The 19,881-nt window shown below is 35.0% G+C and overlaps 2 protein-coding genes across 12 annotated transcripts in view; one reads left to right on the forward strand and one right to left on the reverse strand.

Annotated features, from left to right (window-relative positions):
- The window catches only part of LOC148605307 (uncharacterized), a 60,232-nt gene extending 49,204 nt beyond the window's left edge, over window positions 1-11,028 (forward strand). The window contains exons 2-4 of one of the 2 annotated variants that reach the window (XM_088551195.1): window positions 8,403-8,621; window positions 10,125-10,316; window positions 10,788-11,028. In XM_088551195.1, the coding sequence (XP_088407321.1) occupies window positions 8,403-8,621; window positions 10,125-10,316; window positions 10,788-10,885 (509 nt within the window). In that variant the 3' untranslated portion in view covers window positions 10,886-11,028. The other variant, XM_088551197.1, reaches the window with a different exon arrangement.
- A 4,471-nt stretch (window positions 11,029-15,499) lies between these two features.
- LOC148605310 (uncharacterized) overlaps window positions 15,500-19,881 on the reverse strand; it is a 48,263-nt gene continuing 43,881 nt past the window's right edge. For all 10 annotated transcript variants that reach the window (XM_088551190.1, XM_088551186.1, XM_088551187.1 and 7 more), the window contains one exon: window positions 15,500-17,539. In XM_088551190.1, coding sequence (XP_088407316.1) covers window positions 15,658-17,529 — 1,872 coding nt within the window. In that variant the 5' untranslated portion in view covers window positions 17,530-17,539 and the 3' untranslated portion in view covers window positions 15,500-15,657. The remainder of the gene's footprint in view (window positions 17,540-19,881) is intronic.

The raw sequence follows: 19,881 nt of genomic DNA on the forward strand, positions 1-19,881 counted from the left end.
GTATTTTCAGGTGGAATAAAAACAACACCAAATATTGCATCTTGTTGAAAATCTATAATTTTTTTTATCAATTTTGAATCAATATGCATAGTGATTCTGTATTAATCGGAAGAATGAATTTTTCAAGAAAATTTCTACGCCCAGTTGCTATACCACCTGATCTGTGATTCGTATTTTTTTTTCTGTATTTGTAATAAAATGTGAAATTTTCACAATCAATTTCTTCTAGGTCATCTAGTTCTGTTTCTGTAAAACATATGATATCATGAATTTCTAATAAAGTTTTAAATTCTGGATATAATATTTTAGATTTTATAGGTTACAGACCACCAATTCAACCAATGAGTATTTGGAACGTACGCAAAAATTGTCCTAGTACGCAGAAATTACCCCTGTTCCTCATAGTGCTGTGAAAAAAGTTCTCATCTTATTTCAAAAATTTAAACAGTTTCTGAAAGGAAAAACATTTCTGTACATTTTATAGGTGATTTTGCTTCTTGTGATGTGAAGCCTAATCTCCATAATGATTTTCAAATATACCCCTATCTTGTGAAAACACTGGGATTTCCCATGCTATTTATAGACCCTTCACTTCCGGTGACCAGTATTGCACTGCAAGTCTGCTAACCCCACATGCCATTCTGAGGATTGTGAGCTGACATATGTAGAATCATGCTGATATATAGATCTCTGCAGGTTAAAGTTAGGTTAAAGTCCAGAGAAGCCATTGAATATTGTGAAATTAGCATAGAAGCCTATGGGAAGTGGAATTAGTGGTTTTTAGCCTTAATAACACGTACTTGTAATACAAGAAAAGGTATTTTTTTTGCAATTTACAATGCTATTAACTCTACTACTATTATAACTGTGAAAGTCTGTTCAAGTAGAATAATCATATTGATTACAATGAATGTTATGTGATCCTCCTTGATTGGCCTATGTGTGGGGTCCGTAATTGGTCTTGTCATCCGGTTATCAGCTAGTTTGAAGTTTTCGACCAAGTTTTTGGACTTCCTCCTCGATTCGCATACAATTGTCTTTGGTTGGTTTCAATTCTTAATTCGGCATCTCTTGCAGGTGGAACAAAGTCAACACCACCGTCTATATAAAGTTTGTCTGTTTTCAAATGGGCCTTTTTCTTCTGATCCTTTGCCTTTTTAAAGTACGGCCACAATGACGTCCTGCGATCATTAATTTCTTTGGGATACTGTTCGTTCACTCCACACCGTGTTCCTCACAGAGCCACAGCAGCACTGCAAACTTGTTCCTGATCGTTCAAACTTTTAAAACGACTTACGATCGGTCTCGTCTTATATAGCTCTCTGCCGTGTTCATCTTTCACAAAATATTCTTTCCCAAAGCGGTGAGCTCTGTGGAATTGTAATGGTGGATCTATTTTCAACTCATTTTCCATAAGTTTCGTAACTGCGTCTTCTGTATCCTCAGTAGCCTTACTTTCTGCCAGAGGCAACACCGGTTACGGTAAATATAACATTTTCTCTCATGGTTCTTGTCTGGAGATGAAAAGGTCTTTCAAATGAGTTATAGTCATAGTACTTAACACTTAAGTGTTAGTGTCTGTAAGAATCAGGCAGTGGGTGAAACATGATATGAAAAATCCCACCATTTTGAAAGTTTAATCTGACTATTTTCACCATCAGAACCAAAGAAAAAATATGATATTATCCATGTCACTTTCCTAAATTGGGCTATTACTTTATTGAAATCCACTGAAAATGAGATTGCCAAAGACAGCTAACGTAATTTTTCTAACATTCTTATTATATACATGAGTTGAATTCGATTTCTCTTCAATTTATTATTTTCCGGAAATGGCATTTTGCCGTCTTCCGTTTTGTTAATTAGTTTTTTAGTAGATTTTGTGTCGTCTGTGTACATGTGCTTTTTCATTTTCTGGGATTTGACAATTGAAGAATATAAACATATACCTCAACTAGGAAGAGTTCTTTTATTTCCTTGTATATAAATAATGTTACCAAGTGACACAAATGAGTTTTAAACTTTATTAACATTTTATTAACGTTTTTTCACGTGTTTTTATTGTTCCCAGGCATGGATCCAAGGACTGGCGTGCAGGGCGTACGCCCCCTTAAATCAATAAGAAAATAGCATTTCAGCACAAGTTTCACCCCATACTATTTTTTGCCTTGCTTTGCATGGCATTTAATTCAACTACCCCCCCCCCCCCAAAAAAAAAAAAAAAAAAAAAAAACTAAAATCCTGGATCCGGCCCTGGTTCCTTTCGTTACTATGACAATGCACAAGATTGACGCATAGTAGTACAATTACATTTTTGTACTTATATAAGTTCGTATTAATTACTGTTACAGCGTAGTAACAGGGTGAATAGCATGATCAAAAAATTATTTCAGGAAAAAGTAAGGGGTATACACAACCCAATGTGCCACATATGATTATGATAATAACATGGGGCTCATCATCTAGCACTCATATGATAATCACATGGTGATAGTCATATGATTATCACATGAATCTTATATGTTAAGTTTGGCTTTGATTGATAGGATTAAACACTCACGTACCTGACGTAAAAGTCCGGAATTACACACTCAAAAAGCTAAAAACCAATTATGAAGTCCATTTTAACTGCTTTTACAAAGGATTTTTAGGATTGCTGAATTTTCTCATCAGTTAAGTCATTTGTTTTTCTTCAGTTTAGTCACCTTCTCCCGTGTTATGGTAAAGAAACTGTATAAAACGTTTTAAATGGTAAATAGTTTACTATAATTCTGCCAATTTCAAAGAACATCGGAACGAGCGTTATGCAATATGGCGCTCGGAAGTAAGACGATGGGGTATGAAGGAACGGAATTCCTTCCTCTTACGTTGCAGGAGTAGCTTATATGAATTATATTGGAATTATATTAAGTGAATACATAAAAACCATTTGATGTTCATGCAATAATCGTATGTTGACTGAAACATACGATCATCACATCTTACTACATTCATATGATAAGCATGTGTTGCAAACCATGATTCCCCTGTGGAGCTGTGTCATACAAAATTAACAACGGGAAATTTAAATTATCTTTTTTGTCATAAACTGCCATTTTCTAGTGTTATATCTCAATGAAGTGTACGAGTACTAGTATTGTTAGACATGTTATACATGTACATGAATGTACTTAAGATCAAAATATCTCAAAGTACACAACTTGTTCTAATTGGAGAGCCGACGACCAATTGTTGAAAAACGCCACCACACTGAACCAATATGTTGTCGATAAAAAAAATTCCAGCATTTAAAAAAAATTTTCTTTCAATTGGTATTTTTGGAAGATGATTTGGAATCTTTTTTGACAAAGTATGAGGAATCGTTACCAAGTACTACATACTTGTAGCTAAGTGTACCGATTTTTTATTTTTTTTATTTGTTTATTTATTTATTTATTTATTTACTTTATTTTTTTTTCTTTGGACAAACAACAATGTATAATGTTTTGGAGTCGAGATTTTAACGAAAGAGGTATAAATAATTAACAAAATCATAGGTTTTAATGCTATTGTATTCTGATTGATTGTTGATTGATTGTTGGGGCTTAACCTCGAGCAGCAATATTTCAGTTACATTTAGGCGATGAACACGACATGGATGATAAAATGAAAATGAAATGATGATGATAAAATGAAAAATGGGAAGGGACAGATTCCTACTCCTGTCGGATACCACAGCAGGGTTCTTTAACGTCCTTGTAACGTGGCATGCTTCCCAACACGTTGCACCACTGTGGTTTGCGGTCAGGTTTTCCGTATAATAGTCTGACAACCCCAGCATGTAACACTACAGGGGTACCCCATTCCACCACCTGGGGCATAAAACCCAGTTGCTCTGCGAGCGCCCTAGCCCCGGTTAGGGTTTTGAGCACTATTTAATCGCCTTTTACAACAAGCTTAGCGCTGCTGTAGGCCTATTCTTTTGACACCCGGACCTGCACGGGGCCTGTTGTATCCTGATAATAATCTTGAATTGAAGGTTTCAAGAAGATCTTTGTCATATATAGTAGACAATGTGTTTGCTACATCGGCATCTTTGAAAACTGATGTAGCATTGGACGGTTCATTCCCATTTATCCAACTTTTTTGAAATTTCAGGTACTACAGGTAAAAAATAAAAGTTGGATAAGTAATATCAAAGGTAATTAAGTACCAAGGGTTAGGTGACTACTGAAATATGACTACTCTTAAATAAAGCCTGGCTATTTTTCAGGATATTTTTTCCTGTACTTTTTAATACATGAAGTTACCATCGATTGTGATTCTTGTTTCTGTTCTCAGATTGGGTTGTACTTTTAATACATGAGAATAATAATTTTGTTTTTATTTGTATATTCATTTTATGGTGAAGTTGTATTTTTTTCATGTGCTCAGGAACTCAAATATTGTGATTCTGGTAAAACACCGTTTCTTTTTTCTTTATATTTACAAGGGTTTGTATTTTGTTCCTCTCGGGGTGATCCTAGTGATAATATTTCTACCTTGTTGAATTTGCAATTGTGAAATTTCACTTTCCTGTTTAGTATTCATATGTTTATTGTATAAAATTAAGCATCATATAACATGAAAATAACACTCTATTCTACTAAAAGAAGAGACCGATTTCTTTGAGCGCAACTCCTCTGAAACCGTACAAGGTCGAATATATTAATGATATGAGGTATAAATGTAGTGTTGTGTACTTCCTAAATTTATCTTTAAGACAATCTTTTTTCTACAGAAAACGCGAATTTATGGGAATACATCCCAATTCGGAGACCGTAATTGATCCGTGTGCTATAATACGATTTCGCACATGCTCCATCGACGTACTGTCCGGATCATGTGTTCATGAGTTACACGAGTATTGTACATTCATTATTTTGCTTAATTAAACGACATCCACCATTTTTCTGAGGTGCAAAACAAGGAAAGGCGTAGAACGTGTCGAAATAAACATCTGCGCCCGAAGTCCGGACCCCTCCCCTTTTTATGGGTAAACTGGCATGATTGGGAAACCCCTACCCATTGTTATGGGTAAAATATTATTTCAGAAATTAAAAGGGTGTTCAACCCAGCTCCTCTTCCCTACCCCCCCCCTTTTTCCAAAAAAAAAAAAAACAAACAAAAAACTAAAAACTAAAAACAAAAACAAAACAAGCGACTGGATCATCAATCACAAACAGGAAATGACATTTTCACACTTTTAGAATGAATTAAAAATGTAGTACCAGGTCTGAAAAGCTTATAGTATACATGTAGTTGTCTTTCTTATATCACATTGTATGATAAAAAGTTCTATTCTGGCAAAATGTACAGTTCGGATAAAATGAATGAATTTTTATTATGCATAAAAATTGAGTTGATTGTCCGTCTATCTGTCCGTTTGTCTCCGGGCGTTTTCCATTTGATACACAAAACTTTGTACAGTTGTTAAGCACAAAAATACATGCAAGTTCGATTTTGAGCTAGATAAAAAAATGTTTTTCGAGTTAGCAAGGGACCACTTTGATAACCTACTTGAAAGCATTTGTGGGCGTAATTCTTTGATGACTAACTGGAAATTTCGTAGTATAATAGGACAAAATGCTGGAAAGTCCCCTTTCGACTTTTTCTCGCCTATTCCACCATTAAAAAATTTACGAGCGAACAAGTCCCAGTTGGGGGTTGATCACATATTTGTATATACATATACATAAAAGGGAGGTTACGGAGTGAATGTGCGTCTGAGAAAAACTCACGAAATACATTGAAAATAACCGATATCAAGGAACAGGGCTTTAATGTCTCTTCTCCGTCTTGATATTGTATGAGGATCTTCAACAATGAAAAAATGTTAACGGCATCCTCAAACCAGACTAAGGAGGACCCCCTATAACGTGCACATAAGCAGAATTCTTGATAAAATAAAAATCAAAGTTACTCTGGCTACACACTGGTCATGGAGTGAAAACTTCGGCGAAGCCTCGTGATAACCAGCTAATAGCACTAGGGTTACAGGCAGAGACTGCTAATCTTGAATTAATCGATCGCTTCAAAAATACGTCATTGACGTCTGGAGCAGTCAGATTGTTGCAAGTGTATTTAAATGGAGTTTGTGTTTCCTCAATGGGCCTTATCAACTTCTAAACTGTTCTCTTTGCTTTTGTCGGTGTCGTCACCGTCGTCGTAAAACATCAGCTCCTCCCATACCCTTGGGTCAGATTAAACCTGGGACAAATAAAATATCTTCTTAGTCCCAGATTAAACCAATTTTTCAGGAAAGTGCATTGGCATGAGGATATATAGACTGGTTCGCGATCACAATATCCATTATGTTACACATATACAAATATTGTTTGGATTCGTCAAATTTGCTCAATCGACCACGATTTCGCGGGCATCCTCTAGTATACAAAATATCTTAAACGCAAAGATATTAAACATTATCAGCATTCAACATTGACACAAAATTTTAATACAATGTTCAATCAAGTTTCAACAGGCGGGAGACTGCTTCAATGTAGTGGTAAAAGTCGATCTGCCCTTTGTTGAAGACATGTTGAAGTCTTTCACCCGAGTCGGTTTTAGATGGTCCGGTACTTGAGTTTCTCTGTCTTTCGTTTACCCTCTTGCAGCATATTGTATCAGTCGGATCTCTGTCGAAGCCTGTGTGTTCTGAACTTTCTGAATAATCAGGTATAACTTTGGGTGAGCTTTGTTGAGTCTATGATGTCATCCTTCAAGGTGATTTGTGGTCCTGAGTCACTCGTTCGAATGGTGATTCCAACGGTTTGGTTCTCTGTCAACCCACTGTTCTGTCACGTAGTCGTTGAAGCTGGTCACTTTTGTGTTGTCTGTTTGATAGTCGTCTAGTGCATAGAAGCATACGTCTTCTACTTGATCTGGTGGTACAAGAGGAAGTGCTGAATCAGATACTCCTGTTGATGGAGAGTCTTGTTGTTCGAGCTGGTATTGCTCTGTCAGGCCAAGAGTCTCCATTTTCCCATATACGTTGACAGGTAAAATACTTAATTTTTATTCCCAAAATATTTGAAATATTAATCAATATAAGCATAATTTCCTATTATTTTCGAATTACATACAAGAATTCATTTCTTGTCATTTATTCTGAAAACACCTATTTAGTGCTAAACAAACAATACCTTAGTTAACCCAAATATAAAGGTGGATAAATGGGAATAGGGAATTTTCAAAAGTTGGATAAATGGGAAGAAACTCATTGAACATTCACTGACCTACCTAAAACTTTCATATGTTTCAAATTAAAGACGAATCTTTACCCACTCTGACAGTGAATCAATGTCTCCTGGTTCTCGTTTTATCCATTTTCGTGCGCATGCAGTCCTCCATGGTGTCCATAAGAATTTTAAATTTATGGAGCGTGGTTCACGGTACTTAGGACATTTAGAAAGGACCTTACGGAGAGGTTTGCGATGACAAATGTTACTATTAATAATCAATTCACAAAACTGTATTACTGTGCACCTCTTGCTACATTGCTTGTTTACAGTTACATATTGTCTGCTTACAGTTACATATATCACATAATACTATTTTGCGGGGAAAAAGCAGGACCCCATTGTCACCAAATTAATAGTCCATAGCAACCATATGACAATGAATTTACTTTATGCTCATACAAGTAGTAGTAAGGTCACATGCAAAGTTTCAGGAATTTCTGAAAGTATATGTGCTACACTCTATATACACCATATAACTATTCTGTAAGTATGATTTTTAGGTGGAGTTATATTTTCAGCAAGTAACATAACAGACAACTTTACGGAATAGAGTTCCACATGGCATTATAAACTTCCTTAAGTAGTTAACTGGACAATTACATGTAACAAGAAGATTAAAACTTCCAATCTTGATAGATATTTAAATTTGTGTAAGATGGAATGTTTAAATTTCCTTGTTGATTTTCTGGTTAACTACATATACATGTAAGAAATTTCATCAGAAAATGGAAACGCCTCGATAGTCTAAAGGGAAGCGTACTCGTGCTCGCCTCGAATTTAAGAATTCTTGAATTCGATTCCCGACCGGGTTACACCAATGACATTAAAATTGGAAGTCATGCACTGCTTTTTTGCCAAGCAAGTGCTATCAAAGGGGAAATTGTGACTCGGAGTCAAATGTTTTAGTTCGAGTGTGGAGGCACGCCCACCTGTGGGCTGTTGCTTCTGTGAACTAGTACAATATAAATCTTTCTCGCTTGAAATGCATGAAATATCTACCAAAGGACGCTAAATCATTACTATTATCAATAATTATCAAGGAATTGACATTCATGCAAGTAAAAACCGACTATATTCCCTGAAGTTAGCTACATGCATGTTACTAGCTGTATAAAATGAGTGTATTCTTTTTTTTTCTAGCACTAAACTGTCTGACATGTAAGAACCATGTGGAGGACACCTCAGGAAAAGATATCTTCGATAGAACCGCAATTTCATTCATCAATTGGGTCTTTAAGCCAGAATGCGCATGGGCAACCGGTGTCCAAGATAAGGTTACACTGGAAACATGTAGTGGAATTCCGGGGCCAGGGAAAATTAACAGATGCGGAGACATTGATATAAGATACATAACTCACGGTGAGCATAATTAAATAAAAGTTTAGTTTAAACATATTATAGTCAGTAATAATACAATTTCAATAATTAAAAGCTATGGGTTTTTAAGGATACTACGGGCAACACTTTTATCCTAGTACTTTCTTTCCTAAATGCATCTACCCGGATTTTTATTCATTAATCTTTTGAAGCATTGTAGAAACTAAGAACCCATTGTCTTCTCAACTTCTGAATAGTACATAACCTTTGTCCTCAATAAAGAAGCTTTTATATGAAAGTATATTACATATACCTTTGAATCTGAGCTTTTTATTGTCTCATAACTTTGTAAGTGAAAATGACAAAAGGCCCTTCTGCGCTGAGTCGATGCGCATGAATGACATATACTTCCGCGAGGTACACACTATAAGGCATGGGTAGAGCAAAGCACTTTTCTCTCAAAAGTTTACTTTTGTATATAGAGCGGAGCATGCTCATCCATTATCTCACAGAATAAGAAAGGGTCTATATGTATATGTAAATGTGAATTTGAGTTTTGAATTTTATCAAAGACTGTAACTCACTTACAGTAATATACGAAAAAGAAAAAGTTCGTTTACCTTGTTTAGAGGTCACCGTGAAATCTGATCCTTCTCAAGTTTCCGTTGTGTACTTCCGGTCCAAGTAAGTTGGTTTATTATATCCAGTTTAGGGAAAAGAGCAATCTCTTTTATTTGGTCGTTTTATTTAATTCTTGAACGGCTATGATAACTGATATCAACATAATCAGATTTGACTATAAGGGGATAGGGCCGAGAAACTCGGCCCTTCTTTTGCCTGCACTAAATCCATAAGTTCTGGAGAGTTCCGAAGGCTGTAACTTCCTGTCAGACTTTCATCCCGGTGGGGTAGTTGTCTCTTTGACATATTCACAATATTATTAGATAATGTGAGGAAGGCATTAGCCTTAAGTACGAGCGTAGCATTATGTACTAAGTTCACTTCAAAAGAAGAAGACCATTTCCTTTGTCACTGTTTTCCAAAGGAAAGCAAAGGACATTCCAATTATTTGTAAAATTATCGCGGTCATACAGTTCAGGGTTCGGCAAAGAAAGCAAGATTTTATCTTAACCTCTTGAATTCGGAAGTATTTTTTTTCAATATCTGAGGAACCCCGAACAAATAACATACTAGATGTCTTTGAAACTTTATGTTTAAGCTGCATTTTGGACTATTTTTAAAGGTTTGATTGATTGCTTGTGAACGAAAGTTTCCCAAGTGTCAGTATGATGAATTTTAGACGAACTTCTATAAACTTACATTTAAAAGCGATCGAGCTAGCTGATCTCGCTAATTATGTGATCGGATGGTCGTTTCTAGAACAAGATAGGAGTTCCGATAGTTATGCTATTTCGAGCTAAAGTAATCCTAGCATAAACTAAAAATCTCAAAACTAAATATAAATCAAATCGACAAGACGAATAAATAGTACAGACAACTTTTGTAAAATACTGTAGTACAAGTTAGCTTCTGTTTCAATTTTAGCCATCCGAATGCCTCGGTACTTGCACATTCGAGGATGTTTAACCGTAGATGAAAATTTGAAAGGCGGTTGCTATAGAGAAAATAATCTACTCGACCAGCAGATGGGCCTCATAAGGTCAAAAACTGATGAATTTATCGCTGATACAAGTACGGTGAATGGACAAATCTGTATCAACACACCGGAAGTGCCGGCTTTAGGTTACAGACCACCAATTCAACCAATGAGCATTTGGAACGTACGCAAAAATAGTCCTACGCAGAAATTACCCCTGTTCCTCATAGTGCTGTGAAAAAAGTTCTCATCTTATTTAAAAAATTTAAACAGTTTCTGAAAGGAAAAACATTTCTGTACATTTTATAGGTGCATTTTGCTTCTTGTGATGTGAAGCCTAATCTCCATAATGATTTTTAAATATACCCCTGTCTTGTGAAAACACTGGGATTTCCCATGCTATTTATAGACCCTTCACTTCCGGTGACCAGTACTGCACTGCAAGTCTGCTAACCCCACATGCCATTCTGAGGATTGTGAGCTGACATATGTAGAATCGTGCTGATATATAGTCCTCTGCAGGTTAAAGTTAAGGTAAAGTCCATAGAAGCCATTGAATATTGTGAAATTAGCATAGAAGCCTATGGAAAGTGGAATTAGTGGTTTTTAGCCTGCATGGCAACAGAACTCCGCGGAGAAAGTCTACAACTATGAATATGTCATTTTATTCTGCTATCTAATTGCTACATTTGTGAAAGACATGATCTGATATCAGAGATTAAAATTTCTTTGGATTTATTGTTCACAAAAGAATGCTCGTTTTGTTTAAAAGAACCATGAATACTGATGATTACATTTCATATGTACATACAATTTATATTATTATTATAATTATAGCAGATTTGAAAACCAGTAGTATATTACATACTTTTCTATGACAGGCTGTCGTGCAATATGCAGATAAAGAAATAATTTTATGCATTTGTCAAATGCAATATAATACATATGGATATTCGCTATTTCAAAACAATATACGTCTGCCACACTCAGTAGTAAACCCACCTCTTTATGCAAATAAGTACAGTACACCAGTAACTGCATTGCAGATTTTAAGTACCAGTCCACATAAAATTAAAACACTGCCAATGGTAAAGTGATTTATTGTGAAGAAAAACCCACCAAACAAAAGATGCTTTTTAAGTCTACATATGCTATACTTTCATAAAACGATAATCATTTTTGTATACAGATCTGTACTTTTAAAAAAAATCATATATTCATCTCCCACTAAATTCAACCAAATGAAACGATAATTCATACAAAGTGCCAATGTCATGTACAATCTAAATGTTTAATCTTAAAAGCGGAGCAACCAAATGAATATGTGATTAGTAACTGTTTCTGATCAAGAAATAAGACTGAATTCGGTGGTTTTTTTGACATGTATGAATCACCTTCTGCCTGATGCTTAGAAAGACTGCTACTTAATTATATATAATGAGTTGTGCGAATGCCCTGTGACCTATAAACTAGAGAAGTGCACGTGACTTTACGTAGGAGGCGGTTACTTGGTCTACAGACGAGATTCTATAAAGTGCAATGAAACGTAATAAACAAAAGCAGCTGCATAAGTGACCTACAAAACAATAATAGGATCGCCCATGCTAGGCATACTCCATTTTCTTTTCGAGGGGAGTGGGAATCTCATGTTGAGTTAAGAGCAGCCGGATTAATAAAATCAAAGCACCGAAGGTGCTGAAGTTCGGAAGTCGCTTGGCGTACAATCTGCACGATAGGTTCTCGATGTTTATTTTTTAAGCAATGTGCTAGAGTGCCAGTCATGACATGGACCAAGGTTTGAAACTGTTTTTGTGTTGAACCCATATTTCCCTTACAGCCTGCAGCAAAACAAAACAAAGATGTACACAAATATCGTGAAAATAAGATTCTTGTATTTGTTTATGTTCTTGAGACCTTAAACTTGAAAAAAAGGAAGCTGATGATGTTGAATGTGACGCTTCTTGATAAAATGATTTTGATTATAATACCATCCACGGGGCAAAGTTAAAATCCAACACCACCCACAGACAGATAACTCCAATTAAATTGTTTTGACTTTTAACTAGACTGGTTCCCGATCGCAATATTCAGTATAAGTATATGTAAAAGAATCCCATGCAGCCCCCTTCCCCCTCAGTATTGAAAAAAATTATAGGTGCCTAAAGAAACAGGGATAATCTTAAAACAAAATAACGAATGGCATATAACTGACTATATACAGGGAAGTGTCTGAACCGAATCCTTGTTGGACTTAAAAATTTTATCGGTTTATACATGTTTTCGGTTTACTGAGGTTCAAAGGACTTTTTCTGATATAAAAACTTCAAAATTGTCTACTCAAAGGAGGTAGACCTAGGGTAAGGGACATAACTCTTGAAATCGGTGACACGTTTGTAACATATTAAATTTCACCAAAGCATATCAAGCTTTTATTTGAAATGCAATGAAATTCATCAAAGTTACTTTGATGTTTGAATGAGATCGATGTAAAATGCTTTACACAAACGTTTCAATGGTTTATAAGGGTTATGTTCCTTACTCTAGGTCTACCTCCTTAAGATATAGGTTGTTGGATTATTCGGGTTACTTAGGGAAGGAATGTTGTACATGTATGGATCTTGTTGATAACAATAAACAATAATACTAACAAGACTGCGTCAATGAATAAATCAACTAATTTGATAAGTAGCTATTTCAGAAATAACTTTCCTATAAAACTTTTCTAAAACCAAGTTCTAAAATTCTAACAGTAAAACATTTGCCTCGTTCCATTCATTCTGTAATTCTAAGTATTTATGCCCCGACCCGAAATTTACATCGGTGAAATTATATAGATCCGTTTCTGTATACATGTTTTGTTTTTCTTCATTCCAACGTTTACATTTTTTATTTGTTTGCACTATTATATATTTGTAATGGTTGAACAAGATGTGGTACGGCTTGCAGTTAACGAATCTATGAAAACTCAACGCGTTTCAATAGGAACCATCTCTTACGGAATCCGGGAACGGCTACGCATTTTTATTTTTTTTTTATTTCGGGGTTTTTCTTGAAAATCCTTGTTTAAATAATAAGCACCGATTGCCATTTGTATATGTACATCTGGATGGTATACAATAATGAAATGTAAGACTTTTGCCCTCAAGGTTCAGTATCTTAGATCAGCAGCCATAACTTCACGGAAGGCTGAGAGCATGGACTAAGTGCATCGGTAATCACAGAGTTACTCATATTATGTCTTGTTATCAAAATATCCAAAATAAACCATGAATGTATTTTCTTGGAGCTTGTACCAGGTGTGCAGGTTGGGTAACCGTTGTTTATATCATGCCATAACTGTAATAAACAAAATCTTCACTTCAAGCATTATTTGTCTTCTTTCAGATTTTATTCGGTCGTCGATTCTCTGGGACGAAAGATCGAACCATGAACTTTTGAATATCCTTTTTCTGAATGTTTTTTTTCACGTTTTCATCAAAATGTTTCATTATACAAGCTGCGATAAACGTTCATCACTTTGCACTTTGTTTTAAAACTGTAGTAAGTTTTAATGAAAAATAATATTATTGTTCTTCTTGAGAAGAAGAAAAAACTACCAAAGTCATTTTGAAAAGGATATTATCCGTCTGAATAAGTCTAGAGTCTAAGGTCCTCTTAAAATATCTCAAAAACAAAAACATCGTCGGATCGATCCTACAATGTACAGTGTATTACCATATTTATGTAGTAAATGAGGTTTTTTATGTATACATACATGTATGTATATTAAGGTGAAACTTTTTCCGTCTGGTAACTCCTTTAGTTGCTGTTTTATTGTTATTATACATGTACTTCCTCTTGCAATGTGGGGTATATGTCTGTCCTGTCTGTACTCAAATACGCAGAGGGAGGATGCCCTTTTCCACATTAATACACAATGCGTCAGATTAATTGCCAACTTGGATCAGAACTTCACCGATTTTTTTAAATAGTATAATTAATTGGAATGAGTGAATAACAAAAATACTATCACGAGTGCCGATCGGGCAGAACTTGTCCCGCGCATAAGTTAAATCTTCAAGCATTCTTGGTAAGAGTGACCATATCTTAGTTATTCACGATGACCAAATAATAAGGCTATTTCATGTATTTGTTATTATAGGTTTGCATCATATTTTGTCGATGTTTTAAGATAAGTTTATAATTTCGTGATTGGCGGACTGATACCAAAGTTGTGACTTTTTGGCGGGAGAAAGTTCAAAAGTGATATTGTATACCAAATTTATTTCAGTGTGAACTATCGAAATTTATTACACAGGAAACATTTGATGAAACACTGCTATCTATATAATGATAGTACATGTTCTAATTGTGCACCTGCATTAAACTGCTTACGTTATTAACGACGTAACGATTTTTGACCATCCATGTATCGGAGCATCTACACACATATAATATATATACAATGTGCATGTACGTACAAATGTAAATATGACGTCACTGGCGCTCAATTCCTATTAATATACACTTTATGGTGATAGATTTCAGGATAATAAAAATATCGATTGCATATATATAATTTAACTGTTTTTTTTTTCTTCTCATTTGTCATCAAATAGTTTAATTGCTTTGGATGTAACATATTGTGAATCTCTTCTGGTCTGTAAGCTCTGACAATTGTTGTCGTGTCAGAGTCAATCAAGTAGCATTGATTAGTCTTCAGTTACGAGATTGTAACGGAAAGCTATGAACCAGCGTTTAAGGAGGTAGACCTAGGGTAAGGTACATAACTCTTAAAATCAGTGAAATATGTGTATCATATTCAATTCTACCCAAGGCTGTCAAGTTTTCCTGTGAAACCTAATGAAATCAGTCCAAGTTACTTTAAATGCTTAGTAATACATTTGATTGATGTAAAATGGAGAATACAAACGTTCCCATGATTTGTAAGAGTTGTGTCCCTAACCCTAGGTCTACCTCCTTCATCAGTTTTTAAATACAGACGATATTCAACAATTGCATATCAAGCAGTCATATAAAATGCACGTAGTTTCGAAAATATGCAACAAACACTGTCATTTTTTCAATTAAATACACATTTTAAAACCGTCTTAGAGAAGGGTATTGTGGACTACCATTGATATGGTGACATATCTGCACAGTCTGAGTCCATAAATCGTCCTTTAAAATTTTCTAGGTGGTTCTTTCAGTATCAAACGTCTACTTTCTATATTTTAATAAAGTTGTTTTTTTTCTGTGTGGATTCTTAGAGTATTGATTTTTGATATTTCTAATTATTCTCCCATGACAGTCTGCACTGGCAATATATCTTATATTCAAAAAGTAACAAGATAAATATTTATATCCCATACGATTTGGATCAAAGGCTCCTATATACAAAAGTGTTTTTGTAACATACATGTTTACGATACAATCATTATTTTTATCATGACATAACCCCATAAAAACATACAAAAACTTAAAAATAGCGTATAGTACGGTTTATGGTATCAAAATACGAAATTGCAGATCGCCATCTGCAATGAAGTTATCCAAACAGTCATGGCGACCAGGAGTTTTACATGGCGAAAATGTGCCTGGTTGATAATTATTTCGGGGGTTTATACCCAAAGCTATCAAATGCTGTGAATGAGCGTACATCTCATTTCCATAAGCATTCCTGGCATGCATTCCTGGGTTTCTCGGTCCCCAAACCCATTGACCGTCTAATAACACCTTTGTGGGTTTAGTTCCTCGTGTAAGAAGTATTTCTGAATCCACGAGTGCATATCCATACACCTCTACACGCCAGTGTGCACTACGGATATGAGCTATTCCACCTTCTGTTCTATTATATGCACAACAACGCAGACTTTTACCCTGATCGTCCCAAAAACTATATTTTTTCTTAATTTGAGGCTTAAGATTGAGTAAAGCAGTGAAATTAGCAGTTAAAAATCTAATATCTGCATCCAATTCCCATGGAAGCGTCTTCCCAAATTTCACTGCTCCTAACAAAGTTCCAAAATGCAGTTCACAAATTATGCCAGATTCTTCGCAAAGTTTCATAAAAAATTTGACTATGTCTGTAAGCTCTTGTATGCAACAAGGATGTAATGCGTATCCAGTGACTTTACCACAGTTTCCTTTCCAGTTACTACAGCTAAAAATCATATCAAATTCATCCGCTAATTTAAATCGATGAAGATTGTATTTTGTTGCAAAATCTACCCAAAGTTTTGTATCTATAGAGGTTTTTGGACGGTAAATATGAAACATCGAATCGGGACACACAACCTTTTCTTGTTTATTGCCAGAAAGTCTTAAGAAAAAATCATGAAAAACACTTGGTAAAGGTAATTTGTCATCGAATTGATGTTTTACTGCTGTTTCGGTTTTAATTAAAAAGGGAACATTTATATAATCACAAAATAAACATTCATGTAACGATTCGTCATAGCCCTCCTCGTAGATTAATGAATAATTCTTATAAGCAGTTTGATAGCAACCAAGTTTCCAAAAGCCACCTTCATCGCGTGAAGCTCCCCCAGCCACAGCTACGTTTAAACTTTCAATTGCATATACTAAACGCTCAATACGAGCATCATCATCAAAATGAGTTATGTTACGAGCTATGAATGTATATTCAGTTCTTACATGCTTTACTAATGTATTCCAAGCTTTACCATATGAAAAATCTAAAGCTATTTTTTGGAATTTCACAACTTTAGATTTAGCAATAGCTGAAACTGAAGTTAAATTCTGAACACCTACAATCACATTTAGTTTTTTATTATATTTTTTAATTCCTTGTAGAAGTAACGCTAAATCAACTTTATCTTCGTTCATATGTAAAATAACAATTGTTACAATATTTTCCAATGGAGTTGCATGCGAGCAATTTTTAATTTCGAATCCTTTGTAATATAACGGATTACCATAACCTGTTCCCATAAAAATCTCTTCACACATATGTTTTGAAGGTGAAACTTGACGTTTTAATCCTTTGGCAGTAGTATTGGTCATAAGTAGTAACTTTGCAACACTTGAAATCGCTAGTTGGACTGACTGTCTTGCTTTTGTCCCTCGAACGTGAGTTTTAACATCACGAATTTCTTCAGACAATTGAATAAGGATATCTTTCAATGCACGAATTTTAAAATTTTTCTGTGCTAATGTTTTGTTTTTGGTACTTAATTCGTTTTTGGAATTCTTTCCCAAAAGGACCTTAAAATCATCTGTATTTATCACGTATCCTAAAGTCGATTTCTTCTCGTGCTCTATATGCCAAAGAGTAAACAAATGTGCCCCATAGAAGACTACAATAAACGCTAAGCACCCAGTTCCAATAGTAAACAGTTTAGACTGTACCATCTCTCTGAATCTGAAGAAAGAAAAAAGAGACAGATATGTTTATTTCTTGCAATACCGTTTTGGGCAAATGTAACATGTTATATTCGGTTTTTAGTAAATCATATTTTACCTTTTAACCGTTAAACCAAGTTTTCGTTTTTCACAACCGGTATGCTTTGGTTCTGGTACTCGTAAATCGACATTGACTCTTAATGGCATTGAAGTATATTACTTAAAATAGCAGGGGCGCTATTTTGATTTTGAGAGAAGTATTTAAAGAACCTTATTGAGCGCACTCACATACCCCCGCGTCCCCATGTTGGATACTCAGTTAAATTTGTTCGTAAGAGAAATACATGTAGAAGGCCCCGATAAAAAAAATAATAAGAGTGTTCTTTAGGCTTCAGACCTTTATCTTCTAACTAAATTCTGTTACTCAGATTGGTAGTTGCAAACTCCAGATTGTGATTTCTTTGAGTTTTAGTTAATACAAATTTGTCCTGTAACTTATCAAGGTGAATTTATATACAAAAAAATCATGTCAATATCTGCAAGCGTTTAGAAAAAAAGTCCGGAAACTGAAGATGGACTGACAGACTGACGGACGGAGTGACAGACGGGTCCAAAAAATTATACCCATCGCAACTTTGTTGCATGGGATATAATAAGCTAATTTCGCCAAAAGCGAGGATCCAAACCCCGAAACCTTTTCCCTGGATCCACCACTGAAAAGCTAAATCCTCCATTTCATCTTATTGTAAAAAGACATGCTTAAAAAAGTACCATTTTAATAACATTTTGATCTCTAACGATACGGACATCAATTAGGCACTAATCTGTTGAATGCTTTTGGATATAATTTTAGATTTTTTATCTTCTTAGGCGCCGAATATTTTTAAAAGAGGGGTGCTGGAATTTTTTTTTTTTAAATATTTTTTAAACCAAAAATAAAATCCCAGCACCCCCACCCCCGCGAGAAGAAAATGGTCTGTGCGTTACATAATTTTGGGACTCAGATTTCACATCGACTGTACATTTTCATATATGGGTTTGAAATTCATAGATGCGATGCACCGTCGTATTTTGATTGTCAAGTTATTCCCGGGGGGTGGGGGGAGGAGGGGGTTACAGTCGTCTTCTCTCTCATAACTATTATACTGTTATTTTTTTTACTGCATTTGGTTGTCAAGTGGTACGTGCATTTTCTTGCTTTCGCATGCACAAAACGTGTCGATTTATTAAGCAAGGTATTTTCCCATTCTTTCTGTGTTGTATTGATGCTACATTTTGCAATGATTTACTAGGGACAAGTTTTCAAAATTGTCTTACAGTACTGCATGTACATGGAAATCGGGATGAGGGGCAAAAAAAAGGAAGTATATGTATATGACAAATATTAATAGTCAGTTGCTTAGTATTCTTGAAGCTTGGATTAAATGTTGTGTTTTGATACATTTAATTTAGTAATTTAGTTTTTGGTACACGTATGTTTAACAGACACATGACGTCATCAAACTCGTCTGGACGGGTTTGTTTATTGGATTACATGTTCCGAGCTAGTTTCGTGTTTCATATTGTAACTGTGTACCCAACGGACATGCTCCATACGATAATACAGGTAGTTATCGCATTTATTATTTAAATCTTATTTCAATTTTAGGTCTGTGTATATAAATATATTAAGTGATCTACTTTTTTGTGATATTTGTATGTGATTTTCCATGATGCCAATTTACGAAACGCATATAACAAATACTGTATTATGTATTTCACGATCCCTGTACAAATCACTGACCGTTTCTCGGACACTGCAAGTTTCCTGAAAGAGACAAGTGCATGGCCCGTGGGGGGGGGGGGTACGAATACGGAAACTGAATTTAATACTATAAGAATGGTTAAGGACGTATGATCAGTTTGTATATTTATTCATTGCTTATCGTTTACATGTCATAAACGTTTATAAATTAAAATAAATAGCATGGTACTTAGGTAGTCTTTTTGTCACACAAGAAGAAAGAAATTGACATATATTTTGCGTTTTACATGCATTATAGATCTGTAAAAGTAAGGGATTATCTATCTTGCATCTTCCTGTATATTGCGACCATTTGTAAAATATTTCTCTGTTACAAGCCACGACAGTAGATATTACATGTACTAGTAGGTTCAACGACTCTTGTAATGGCCTGTTACTAACTGTATCAAGACAGGTTTAACTTACGTTGTAAAAGGTCGAGTTATATATTTTTTCCACCTATGGTTACCCATAACATGCGATAAAATATTGTTCAAGTCTATCATGAACTGTGACAATCCAATACGGTTATAAACAGCAACCAAAATATTTTAATCCCCTGTCAGTACCTATGACTA

Source organism: Perna viridis, chromosome 10, assembly GCF_037379345.1.
Source record: "Perna viridis isolate PV_CMFRI_1.1 ecotype Kerala chromosome 10, ASM3737934v1, whole genome shotgun sequence".
In the NCBI taxonomy this organism is placed as follows: domain Eukaryota; kingdom Metazoa; phylum Mollusca; class Bivalvia; order Mytilida; family Mytilidae; genus Perna; species Perna viridis.